General features: G+C 40.3%; 1 protein-coding gene across 8 annotated transcripts in view; it reads left to right on the top strand.

Moving 5' to 3' along the window:
* Window positions 1–13,618, top strand: part of LOC106934743 (multiple PDZ domain protein-like) — a 69,601-nt gene that overhangs the window by 9,286 nt on the left and 46,697 nt on the right. For all 8 annotated transcript variants that reach the window (XM_015014841.1, XM_015014838.1, XM_015014836.1 and 5 more), the window contains exons 4-18: window positions 2,084–2,296; window positions 2,538–2,606; window positions 2,712–2,834; window positions 3,038–3,121; window positions 4,249–4,356; window positions 4,448–4,550; window positions 4,634–4,725; window positions 5,788–6,001; window positions 6,274–6,348; window positions 6,950–7,029; window positions 7,211–7,357; window positions 8,621–8,806; window positions 8,948–9,109; window positions 9,397–9,606; window positions 10,714–10,884. In XM_015014841.1, coding sequence (XP_014870327.1) covers window positions 2,084–2,296; window positions 2,538–2,606; window positions 2,712–2,834; window positions 3,038–3,121; window positions 4,249–4,356; window positions 4,448–4,550; window positions 4,634–4,725; window positions 5,788–6,001; window positions 6,274–6,348; window positions 6,950–7,029; window positions 7,211–7,357; window positions 8,621–8,806; window positions 8,948–9,109; window positions 9,397–9,606; window positions 10,714–10,884 — 2,037 coding nt within the window. The remainder of the gene's footprint in view (window positions 1–2,083; window positions 2,297–2,537; window positions 2,607–2,711; window positions 2,835–3,037; window positions 3,122–4,248; window positions 4,357–4,447; window positions 4,551–4,633; window positions 4,726–5,787; window positions 6,002–6,273; window positions 6,349–6,949; window positions 7,030–7,210; window positions 7,358–8,620; window positions 8,807–8,947; window positions 9,110–9,396; window positions 9,607–10,713; window positions 10,885–13,618) is intronic.

Here is a 13,618-nt window from a genome sequence, read left to right as displayed (position 1 = left end):
TTTTTTTTTTTTTTTTTTTTTTTTTTGGGGGGGGGGGGGAGGTTACACAAGAATGTCACACTGGCCGAGTACAGGTGAGATACACTCACAGCTGTGTATTCTTGTATTTGAGAAAATGTCTGCTAAATGTGAAAAGCACCATGTAAAACTTAAATTTGTGATGATGATGATGATGATGATGGGATCCAAAATGCAGAATAGACAGAGGCAGGAAGTAGATGATGCATATTTAATTTTAAATATTAGAAAACAAAACAAAACAGGGAACCAAGGCAAGAACAAAACGGAGACTGTGTAACATTAAGGTAACATGAAAATCCAGCAAAGAGTGAATTAAATCAACATAAAAATATGATTTTTGGAACTATGGACCAGGGCTAATTGCTAACTGAACGGATTTCTGAGGGGAGAGCAGAAGGCAGGCTGAGGGGGTGAGAGAAAGATGGCAGAGGGGAGAAAGGATGAGCAAATACCAACAGAAAAGCTGGGAAAACATCAATCTAATCGTGATAAAGAATAGCAAAACACAAGAAGTAAATAAGAAATACAATCTAACTAAAAGACCTGAGAACTGATCTAAGGTAAAAGAGAAACAAGACTGATCTAATCAGAACAAAGAACAGATGACCAAAACTATATTCCCAGAAAAAAACAAACAAATCATGACAGCATAAGTTACACACCTGTAACAGGTGCAAAATCATCCGATCAGGAAAACCATGTCTCAGATATTTTCACATCTACCTTGAAGACGCTGCTTGATTGTGAAATTGTGTTTCAGAGTAAATTCCAGCCAAAGCTGAATGATACCCCTGAGCTGCAGTTTCTTTTTAATAACAGTAAATCCAATACAAAAAACTATGGTTTTATTGGAGTAATGCTGTGTAGAGAAGCTTAGGAGTTTGTCCCCCAGTGCACACATCTCTTTATAGCTCTGTAAGAGGATGCCCCTAAACTACCACCAGTTTCTTAGATAACACCATAAGGGAATGCGCAAAACAAGAGCACGATGTAGGGGTTGAACCTTTTGGCTAAAGCTGGGGTTGCCATGTTCATCCCATATATTTCTATGTGAGTGATACATGCTTGAGACATTTATGCTCTGTTTGTATTCAGATAGATTTGTGGTCAGATGGATGCATAGTTCGAGGTTCATCTTACCAATGTGGAAATATACACGTCTTGTCTAGAGGTCTTTGATAGTCTTCCTTCAAATGTAAGAGCTCAAACAGTTTGCCGTCGAAGCAGAGCCAGATGTTCTGGTACTTCCAGCTCTTTGGTTGGAAGTAATGTCCATCCATCGTTGTACAGTCAACTCAACTTTAAGATTTATCAAAGCACACTCGAGGAAGATGCACAAAAGACATGTGCATCTTCCTCGTGGGTGTACAGTCATGCTGAAAGTTTATTTCAATCTTTAAATAATTCAGCCTGTTATCCAAAGGATAAACAGTGGATGGAGAGGTCTACTTGTTCCCTTACTTTAGCTCTGTTTCCAGCAACACGTTGCATTCTCATTCCGCCTGCAGTCAACAATCTGCGTACCATTCTCTGTAAATCATCAACGTTTTTACTTCTCTGCTTGGAAATAAGAAAACTAAACACGGCAGCACATGGAACAAAAATAGAAGATTTTCCTGGACCAAGCCACTTGAATGTTTGTGCATGAGAATTTAAAGTGAAAGAAAAGCAGGAGAACTAAAAAGAAAACAACAGATCATGACCATTTTAACAGACCCATACATATCAGAAGTAAGCCTTCACTGACACGCTCTTTAATCTAAGACCAGAGGAACAGTTTAAGAGAAGTGAAAATAAGTTATCTCACATTCCCTTGTTCCCACTTACCCTTTTCCTTTCTGCTCATTTTGTATATTTCTGCATTTTTTAGCATTCATTTTTTTCCCTCTCCCTCCCCTTTCTCATTTTCTAATCCTTTCAGTTTCCCTTCATTACTTTTTTTAACCTCATATAATGTTTCTGACTTCAGTACTCATTCTCCTCTTGCATCTGTTCTTTTCAACCAACTATTTTGTTCCAAATTTGTCTTGGATTCATTTTAAATCTCTTGTTGTCCAACTAGGGGAAAGGCGTTTCCAAATCTGTGTCCCTGAACTGTGGCCCATGCCTGGACTTACCTGTTGGCCTAAAGGCACTGAGCCACAGCGACTCGTACACTTGGGCTGTGGAGAACCGAAAGTCTTTTCAGAAGGATGGCAGCATCTCCTCCTTTGGTTCACATGAAATATCCTTCTCAGATATCTACCCAGACAACTTTTCTCACAAGGAATCCCAGGTATGTAAAACTACCTGTAATAAAGGTGAAAGGCGCTTTTCTTTGACAGGGACCAATTTATTTTTAACACCTTCTCCAAATAATTTCTTTTTTAAGCACACTACCATATGAAATGTCACATTCTACATTCTAGTACTATTCCTTTGATGATTAAAGTCATGTGTGGTTGTCTTATCATCAGACAATGGTTTCATTAGGTCATATGAAGCTGTCACTCACACATGGGGCTCATTGTTTTCAGTACTGCACTCCTCCTCGTATTTCCCGCACCATGTCGATGGGTAGGAACCTTTCTGCTATTGCACATGAGGTACAGTGAACATTACATGGGAGGTTTTACTGTAAATCTGCTGAAATCTGTATGAGGATCGTCTTCCTAATTTGTTTTGGTTTCTTCTTCCCTCCGACTGGTCAGAGGCGTCACGTTGAGATAATAGAGCTGATCAATGATGGGAAAGGACTTGGTTTTGGCATCGTAGGAGGACACAGCACAGGAGTCATGGTCAAGACAATCCTACCTGGAGGAGCAGCAGGGAGGGTAAATCCGTTAGTCAATTGTAAAACCACTTAAATGGGACAACCAAGGCTAGCTTAAGGGAGAAAACCAAAAGAGAGTGGCTTTCTTCATGCATCAGCAAAAAACAAAACAAAACAAAACTGTGCACTGTTCTAAAAACTGTTGTGCTTTGTGTATAATCTCTGTAAAAATGTGTGTTTATTTGTTCAAATGATGTTTTGCAGGACAGTCGCCTGCGCAGCGGAGATCAGATTCTGCATATTGGAGATACAGACTTGGCAGGCATGAGCAGTGAACAAGTTGCACAGGTACTCAATCTTCAGAACCAGCTAAGTTATATTTACCATGCCTTACAAAAGTATTCATACATACCACTGATTTTTTTTTTTGTTTTGTTTTCACTGTATGTCAAAACTATGTATGTTGCTGGAATTCTATGGGATAGACTAAATGCCCCCCACATACTCTGACATACTTTGCTCATGGAGGTCCACACATACCGCAGACCCTAACGTAACAGGTCATTAGTCAGAGAAGCTAGAAAGAGAGAAAGGCACTCGACTAAGAAAGCCATAATCATTCCTGCTTAAAGTGGCACAAATTATCTACGGAACAAAGAAAATGCGTGGAAAAAAGGTAGTTTGCTTAAATGAGAACAAAACTGTAACTTTTTTGCCAAGCACTGCATATCACCCTAAATGCACCCTGGTGGCAGAACACTTGAGAACCGGGGTCAACGTTGACATTCCAGCAACACAATGACCCCAAACAGTCAGGGCTATAAAGAAATGGTTCTAATTCCAACTGAGAATGTGTGTCAAGACTAGACAGCAGCTGTTCACAGACACTAACTGAGCTTAAGTTGCTTTGCAAAAAAAAAAAAAGGGCAAAGATTAAAGAGTCTATATGACCAAAGCTGGAGAGATATTAGAGTCACTTCTGAGATTGCAACCAAAGGTGGTCCCACAAGGCTTCATGGTGGTGAACTTAGAAGCGTTGTTAACTTTTCTACAAGGAGGTCTTTCTGTATAGAATTTGAATTCTCTCCAGGTACTCTGGCTTCTACCCACTCTCCAGAAACTTTAGCGATAGGTTGATTTGTCTCATTATATTGGCCTTAGGAGTAAAACCTTTTGACAGTTATTTCTATAACATATCATCAAAATGTAAAAAAAATAATTCAAGTGATAAGAAGACTTTGGTTAAGTGGTATTTCCACTGAACCAAGTGTTTGTCTTCAAAGTTCCTGTCTATTAAGATACCACCTTGTTTTTGCGTGCTAGTTTAACCCAGCTACATTCTTTCTCTTTGTTTCTTTGAAACTTTAACTATTCAGGAAAATCTGGCTTTTACCAGAATCCTTCTCTGTTTTATCTAAACATGCTTACTCATATGCCCATTTTCACCTGTTCACACAAACCACCACTTTGCCCAGGTGCTGCGAAATGCTGGCAGCAGGGTGAAACTTCTCATTGCCAGGGATGTTACCAAACCCAATTACCTCTCCTCCCCTGCTCTGAATCAGGACACTTTGGACGACAAGGTTTGTGTGTTTGCCGTGTACCTTTGTTCATCTTTGTAAGCGATGTAATATTAAATTCTTATCATTTTTCTCCTTTCTCTCCTGTTTCCAGCCCAGTGGCTTGAATGATGACTATGAGTTCAGTGTCCAGTTCACTAAAAATAGCCGGGGCCTGGGATTTTCCATCTCAAGCTACGTAGGAGACCTGAACTCAGGTATTGTAGGTGAAGTGTACCAGAATTTAATCATACCTTTCGTATTAGTTTAATCAGTATGCCTTTGGTTGTGTTTCATTCAGTCTACAGTGCCGGTGTGATGGTGAAGAGTATAGTAAAGGGCAGTTCTGCAGATCAAGATGGACAGATGCGGGTTGGAGACATTATCCTTTCTGTAAGTTTTCTAAAAACAGCAGATGTTTTTTTGGGGTTGTTTTTTTGTGACATTACATTTAAAAAACACTTGTTTATGTGACTTAACTCCTATTCCCACCTTTAGTTGTTTTTTTTTTCTTTTGCAGTTTATGTCAGACAGTTTTCCAGAGTGGAATGATTGTACAACAATTAACTTGCTACATTTAGATAATGTCTCTTAGCATATGAAGAGAAACCACCAACAAACAAGGCCTGCCACAGCTGTGGCTGGATATTTAACTACTCCTTTAAAACACAAATGCTGGCATTCCTTTTGGTTTCTAAATCAGTTTGATGCTGGTTGAAACCAGTTTGAACACTCAAATGTGCCCAAATTGCAACCATATGACTAAAACTGCACCCGCTCAGAAGAAAGGAATTTGGTTAGTATGTTCGGAATAACCTAACATAAGAGAATAAAGTAGAAGATGGTCAAATAGCAGTAGTGGCCAGAGTATAACCAGCTTTATAGGAACATAGTTTGAGTTGATGCAGACATGTTAAAGAATGACAGAAATGTGCAAACGGTTATATTGGAAGCCAAGTGTCTTATTGAGCAATGTTTTATTCTGAAGTGAGATAGATTGAGCTTTTTACCAACAATGGTAGGAGTCAATGTGAGTTTCCTAAGTCTTAGAACATGAAACCAACTAGAATAGTGCTGTAACATCTTGCTTAGGGTCTCTTTCACTCCCTGTGGCTCTGATGTATTGCAGAAATTGAACAATAGAACGAAGAATAAAGTCCACATTTAAATCCTTCAACATTCACAGCTACACAGTCGAAACTTGGACATAGTTTGTTGTTCCAGTTCATCCAAAAAACATTTTAAAATTCTATTAAAAAATTTAAGTTTCAAACTGTGCTGGGCTCATGCCTAGAAACCAACCAACTTCAGATTATAAAGTAGACAAACATACGGCCAGATTAATGCACAGACTTTGTTGACATCGATATTTACGGCTCTGCAGACGATGAGTGTGAGACCACCATTCATTTCTGTCCATAATTGTATATTTAATTTCCTCATTTCATCCCCCAGGTGGATGGTGTGAGCCTTCAGGGCTGCAGTGAACAGCGAGCCATGGAGGTGCTCAGGAGGACTGGTCCTGTTGTCAGGCTGAGGTTGCTGAGAAAGGCCGTCTGCCTTCGTCACATCTTGCTCCCAGTTTCTCCTCTGCAGCCCCTCAGACACTCCCACAGCCTCCATGAAGGCAGCCCTTACAAATCAGGCCTCAACGAGATTCAGGAGACAGGTGCTTCGCGCTGATAAAAACAGACAGCATATCTATTCCTGAGCAAACAAAAATGCCGAGGTTTTTATAGCTATCAACCGGTGCAGCTTCCCCCGCTGAGGAATGCTGTGATTGAGATTTTCTGCTATCAGTTTCGACTCAGACTGAAGTCTAATTTTGGTGCTTCTTTGAGCAGCTGATGAACTTTTGTACTCTGTGCATGAAAAGGAAAAGATATTTTCTAATACAAGCGTGCTTGTTGTGGGCTCAAAACGTGCTCCTCCGTCTCCCAGGAATCAGCTCTCTACGTGAAATCTCCCGGCGAGCGGCATATGCCAGCAGACGACCCCGACACGATCCCAGAGATGGTAAGTTCCCGTTTCCGCAGCTCGCAGCAACTCGGAAACCACTTCACAGGACTCGGTCTGCCGCTCTGCCTTGGATCACGAAACGGCAATGCGCCATGAACCATGCTCTTTGATGGGACTCTATTTATAGTTTTGTGCAATCATGTGTTTATCCAGCTCATTCAGCTCATTCCAGATGATTTGTCTCTCACTCTGCCTGCATACATTGCTTTATTTAGACAGAAGAAATTTGGGGCCTGATTAGAGACTGCAGACAAATAGGCCGTGATTGCTGTTAGGCTTTAATAGATGAATCAGAAAGCAAAACTTTGTCAGGAAATCACAAGATGTTAGATGTGAATATGCATGCCTTCTTGCCTCCGTTGTGAGTGTGTATAGCCCTCACAACTGTCTAAGCAGTTGTGTGTTCACTCTCTTCTTTGCCTCAAGGAGAATTATGTTGTCTTCTCTCTCTATAATAGATCCAAGGTGATTTTTATATAGGACCTCATTCTTTATTGATTTGACTGTGTGGGACTTCAAAACAATATGTGTATATATAGGAGACTTTATGGATTTGTGTGTATCATGAAGATGTGTTTTTTTTGTGCTCATTTCAAAGGTGTGAAACTGACTCCAGAGGAAGAGGAAAACCTGAGGAAGAGGTGGCAGGATGCCGTTGGACACCGATTTGAAGTGACTGTATGTCTCCCCTTATTAAATATAAATCCTAATTCCAACATGCATTAAAAAAATATAGACTTGTATAGTAGTATTACATGCATGTAACTGCTTAATCTTTTATGATCTTCCACATCCCAATGCATCTTTTACCACCTAAGATTTTCTTTTCCCCTCTGTTTTTCTTTCACCCGCTTTGTAGGTCTGCCAGCTGGAGAGGTTCAGTGAAACAAGTGGTCTAGGTATCAGTCTGGAGGCTCGGGCTGGACATCACTACCTGTGCTCCATCTTACCAGAGGGGCCTGTAGGTCAATGTGGCAAAATCTTTGCTGGAGACGAGATAATGGAAGTAAGTCTGATACCGTTACCCGTTTCAGTCTCGGTTCAGTTGTTTGCCGTCTACTCTTCCGATGAAGGCGCAACATCAGACAGACAGGAGAAACGTATGGATCCCTCTGTAAAGCTCCTATTGCCCTTTGACCTTTTCCTACAACCACAAAGTCGAATGATCATTAATTGTGGTCGTGACGGACCCAAATGCAAGCATGAGACGGGCAAGTCCATGTTGAAACAGTGATTTGCTGAAGTAAAGGATGAAATTACACACAGCCGTAACCACTGGAGCAGAGAGCAAGGCTCAGAACATCAAAGGCAGGAACTAACAGACCATGTTGGGTATTTAAACTGGGGTGGTGATTATTAAACAAGTAGCATGTGGTTGATTGGAAACAACGAGCGACTGAGGGGGAAACAAGACAGCCTAAACTGAAGAGATTATTTGGAGAATGACACTCAGTGATTACACAGGGAATCAGGAAGCTAATTAAACAGCAAAAAAACTCTAAACATAACATAAGCATCAGGATAACAATGAGAGAACACCAGACAATGGGAAACAAAGAAGGTTGGAGGAAAAGAAAAAATGTGACCGGCAAAACGAGACGGTTCCGGACATTTTAATGAGCAGTAAAGAGTCCACCTGGACGTAATTTAATCTCAGCATAAATCCAGCTGTTTTAGTGAAGGCTGTAGAGGTTTGTTATAGAACGTTATTGAACAAGGACAGCAGACGGGTCAGGAATGAAGTCGTGGAGACGTTTTAAGGCAGGATTAGAACATAAAAGAAGTTATAAAGTTTACAGCACAACTGCAAACCTACCAGGACGTCATGGTCCACCGAAATAGGCATTAATCAGAGGAGCAGCCAACGGACCCATGAAAACTTGGGGGAGCTGCAGAGACCCACAACCCAGATGGGGAAACTCTGTCGCCACCTCAACTGTTACTCCTGCGCTCCTCAAATTTGCTCTACACGAAAGCGTGGCAAGGTTATTGCTGAAAGAAAGCCACAGTAAGTTGTATTTGCAAGTCACCACAAGCCATTTACAGGTATGTGGTTAGGCAAACATGTGGAAGGAGATGCTCCAGTTAGATGAGACCAAAATGGACGTTTTTAGCTGTCATGTACTGGCAGCTGTAGTAAAAGTGAAAGATGTTGTACAAAGTATTGACAAGGGAGTTGAATACAAAAATGTTCCACACTTTGTTTTTTTTTGTTAATATTAACAATAACAACAATTATAAATCGTGAATCATTTCCTTGCGATTCTAGGTAAATGGAGTCCCCCTCATTGGACAGACACACAAAGAGGTGGTCAGTGTTCTGAAAGAACTGCCAGTGCAAGTATACCTCGTGTGCTGCCGCATTGTCCCCCCTTCAGTTCATGACAGTGATGAAGAAACAAATGATGATGTCTGTCTGACTCTCAAGGAGCTGCTGGCTGAGTTCAATGACAAGGTGAGAGGGTAATCCAGTGAAACATGTCACTTTTTAAAGAAAAAAAAAAAACATATGTGCTTTACTTCAGTTTAATGCATTTGCACAAATCTCTTCTTCTGTCTCCATTTTCCCTCTCTCGCTCTTGTCTCGTTGTCTCAGCTGGATCACGGCTGTGTCATACCCTGTCCTACAGCTGAGGACATTACGAAGCGTGGCGTGCCCCCCATGTCACCTCCTCTGGCCATGTGGGAGAAAGAGGCTCAAATTGTCGAGCTGGAAAAAGGCGAGTCGGGACTTGGCTTCAGCATCCTGGACTACCAGGTCAGGAATTACAAACAGAGCCAATTAAAATTGGAGATGGAGAAAGGGAGGACATGTGCACACTTGTACTTCATAGGATGAAGTTATCATTGTCTTGACTTTACTGCTTCTGATTTGCATTTTTTTTTCTTATTTGGAAATGTTTGACTTGTTGGCTTTTGTTGTTATAATAAACCTTCAGATTGCACTATTTCCCTAAGCTTGTCCCTCATTTTATTTAAAAATACTAAATTGATAATGTGTATTTCAAGCAAAAATGTTCTATTCAATCTCCTGCTTAACTTTAGGATCCAGAGGATGCCTCCAAAACAGTTCTGATAATCCGGTCACTGGTTCCTGGAGGTGTAGCAGATCAAGATGGCCGCCTGCTGCCTGGTGACCGACTAATGTTTGTTAATGAAACTGACCTGGAGGGTTCCAGCCTGGATTATGCTGTGCATGTGCTGAAGTCTACTGAGTATGGGCTTGTTCAAATTGGCGTTGCTAAACCACTGCCGGTGAGTGAGGTTAAAAAAAATAAAATAAAATAAAAATTACCTTTTTATTTTATTTAATTTTTTGATACATTGCAGGATTCCCCCTGGAACACATACTTGAATTGGAAGATTATTTAATATTTATTTAATTAATAATTAAAAAGTTTGTAAAGCATGACTCAATATTTAGTTGACACATAAGGAAATCTTATAGATAGTTTGGAGTAAATGCCTTTAACAAATGGAAGCGACTTGTCATGGTTTGCTTCAACCTTATTTGATGTCCGGCTCTTTATTTAAGCAGCAAAATTATAGCAAGCTGTGATTACATCATTGGCTTTTTGGCAACCATTTAATTTCTGCACTTTAGCTCATTGTTTTTCCTCACACAAAGTTAAACTTATCTTTCTCACAAACAAGACAATAGCAAGCAGCCTGATCACTATGGCCCTCTTCCTGGCATCTTCTTAAAAAGTTTTTAAGTCATAAGAATGTTGAGGTAGAAAACTGAATGCCTTCTATGCTTGTCAGTACTGCATCGTTAGAATGAAGTTAAGGCAACGCCATGTTGTTTTTTGCCTGAAGATGAGGAGCTGCAATTTAAAATACTGTAATGATGTATTATCACCCTTTGACATACTATGTATATATAGCTAACAAATAGAAATAATTCAAGATGTTTCCTCTTCTTCAAGACTTTTTTCATATCCGTAATAGCCATAAAAAAACGCATATATACACAAAAATAGATTACTTAGATGAATTATTCCCCCCAAAAAGTATTGTTTCTTCTTTTTTGTTTTGTACTGTGGCTTAGTAACAAGGAACAGAATCCGGTTACAGGCCTTTTGAATTTTTTATGTGGTTGGAAGATGAACACGGCCACAATACAGATGGAGAGAGTAGGGGAGAGCAGTCCAGACCGTCTAATTTACAGTCACCTTTTCTGGCCTGTTTGCTTTACTGGGAATCTACAATTCATTCACTTCTGAGGCAGGGAGACCTTCTTTTTGTTTTTTTCCAGGCTCCCGTTTTTCAATCTTTCATTTGTGTATGTGTGCTTCTGAGTTATTTTTTATTTTTTTTCTGAATGAGCTAAACCTAAAAGTTGGATTATTTTATTCTCAGCTGGAACTGTGTGGTGGCTTGACACCCATAGCGGAGCGAAGCGCGCGGCCTTCGACCGATGACACTGACAGCCACACTCAGGTCAGCCTGCTAGCTGAGGCAGCTGAGGCCAATTTCAACGGCACAACTTGGAACGCCGAGGACCACAGCTTGAGCCAGCCGTGTTACACGGTAAGTCACGCAAAGCCATCTATCGGTCTGTCTGTCTGTTGCCTGAACACTAGCTGGAGATGTTGCAAAAATGTCTAAAAATGCCTGTTCTAAAGTTTATACTGCATAATTTGTTTTCTAAGCTTCGGCAGCCACAATCATTTGTTCATAATTCATGCCCAATCACTTTTTTTTAGAATTCAATAAATTGGATTTTACTGCAGGCTTTACACTTAGTTAGAAACGTATTTTGCAGTTTTTCTCAAGCGCTTTTGGTACATTTCTCACATCAGTCTTAACATTTGCAGAACAGCTGGTGCATCTCTCAAAACAATTAGTACACACTGCAAAACCTGATGGATAACCTGCGCAGGCGTGCCACTTGCTCAAAATGGATGACATTTTTCTCTAAAGCAAGACAGCGTTGGCGAAATGAAAAGTCTTGATACCATGCTTAGATGGTCATGGCTTGAAGGTGTTTTCATAATGACAGTTGGCTCTGTTTTTTTTTTTTTTTTCCCCAGTGCATCTGATCTTGGTAATGCTACCTGAAAATGCTCAAGACAGCGCTATGCACTAGCTGCACAACCATTTGAAATCCACAATTACACTTTTTCACTTAGCTGTGGGGAAATAACACTCAATGACTGCAGTGCAGCGTAGATTGTTTGGTGTGAATTGTTTTCCAATATACTCACCTGTTATCCTGATAAAATGTTTAGAGTGATTTTCCCTACATTTGGCTGCAGCAGCAATTTTAGCCCTGATTTCATCAGGAATGTGCCTATGTGTTTGGTCTTTATGTCTCCTTCCCTACAATCCCAGTATCCTCACCTCTCCTTCGAGTTGCTTGCCTTCCATTTCTGTGTCACAGCATTGCTGAAATGCTGCAATGTCCTGTTCATGTGTGCTTTGCCTATTGAGGGTTCATGGGATTCAGCTCTGAGTGACTGTGGAGAAGTGGCTTATCAGTGGTTGCAACGAATGCTTCGCACACTTCTCCTTGTCAGTGGGAGCTGAGGTTCAGTGGAGAGAAATCGTTCAGTTCGGGAGACGTTTTCAGGAAAGAACGAGGATGAAACGCACAGAATTAACTTGACAGATTTTGACAACCGTTTCGACATTTTTGTTTGTTATGACAGAAACAATACGTTTTATGGGGAATGGCAATTCAGGATTCATAAGAATAATTGATTATGACAGACATAAGTAAATGAGGATGTCCAGAAGCAGCTGAGAATTGCATGGAAAGAACTGATTAAAAGTGCAGAAGCATTGCCGTTTTGTTTTTAGAATGAACAAGAAACTGCCTCTGTGTTGTGCACAGATGACTACGTTACTAGAATTGTACTAATGAGCAGACAAATCCACCGCAGTGTCGGAATAGAACCGCAAGTAACGCCACAGAATCATTCAGAGCTCTTCATTATCATGCAAACCTGAGATACTGTGGGTAGCCATTTTAGCTCCTCTAAAGGTTACCATGTCTGTCTCTGTACTCCTCATTCCTTTCCTACCATGTGGAGATCACTGACTGCTGTATCGGTGTCACAGCGTCAGGTATAGAGAAAGTGCTCGGTGTCAAAGGCTTTAATTGTGGCCTTGGCTTGATCCTATTCAGCCAAGCTTTTGTAGTTGCTGTTGCTTAATTGCCAACAATTTCCTGTCTGTGAAAAGGGGCTTACTGCTCTTCCACAAGGGCATGAAGGTCTAGATCAATGCCTCTGACACAGTGTTCTCATCAAAGTCAGTCTGGCTACAAAACAAGATTCTGAACTTTTTTTTTTTTTGCTTTTGCTTACTATAAGACTTAAAAGATCTGTGCTTTGCCCTTTTTTTCTTTTTGAAGTGCGCGCAGAGATGTGACAAGGCTACCTTTGTCTATGTTTTTCATTTTTTTGTCTTTACTCCAACAGCCTTCACTGTAGTAATGCTTGTCAACCTTCGGAGAGAAAGTATTCTTGAGGGGGCACACAGAGCAAACGCAGAATAAAAAGAGTTTGGAGAAAGTGTTCATAGAAGTTTGTGTTTCTGAAGGAGCATGTTGTTTTGAAAAGCCAAGGGACAAATTTGGAAACTTCATTTAAAACATGTGACATGTTTTAGAGCAGTAGAGTTATGCAAACAACACACAATGTTTAAAATGAAAAGGATTTGCTCAGTTTTGTGCCCAGTGACCCAGCTACCAACAGTTCACACTGACTGCAGTATATTCCTCAGCATTTCATATGTTCACACTCTGTTTGCCACATGTTTGCAGATAGACAGGGGTGCAACTTCATTCAACTCTTGACATAATATCTCGTTCAGGAGAGGTGATTTTAGGACTTGGGAAAGAAAATGTAAAATCCCCCTTTTTAATGAACTGCTTTACAAATACTGTAACGATTTCACAAATGATGAAGCTTTTCTTAATGAATCTGTTCTAAATGATACAAGGGTTGAATAATTTTGATTTGCTTATCCGAGTCTTAACTAATCTTTGTTTTGGTGGAAAGTCAATTAGCTCTCTAGTTTACAACCTAATGCTTGGTGGGATATTTTTATGTTAGAGAAAAAGACTCTATCAAGCTTGATTGCTCATTACTTTCTGACCTTTGCTGGGCTGGTCATGTATAATGTTGGCTTTGCAAACTAATGCAAGGGAGATAAAAAAAAAACAAAAAAAAAAAAAAAAAAAAAAAAAAACCCCAAGGGCGAAATTCTTCTAAAATAAAACCAAAACCCTTTTTTCACCCCACCCCCTCAACTTTAA

This window comes from Poecilia latipinna, unplaced genomic scaffold (assembly GCF_001443285.1).
Source record: "Poecilia latipinna isolate Pla-1442-1.1 unplaced genomic scaffold, P_latipinna-1.0 Scaffold1852, whole genome shotgun sequence".
In the NCBI taxonomy this organism is placed as follows: Eukaryota; Metazoa; Chordata; class Actinopteri; order Cyprinodontiformes; family Poeciliidae; genus Poecilia; species Poecilia latipinna.
Note: the sequence above shows the minus strand (reverse complement) of the source record. Positions and strands in the feature narration are given on the sequence as shown.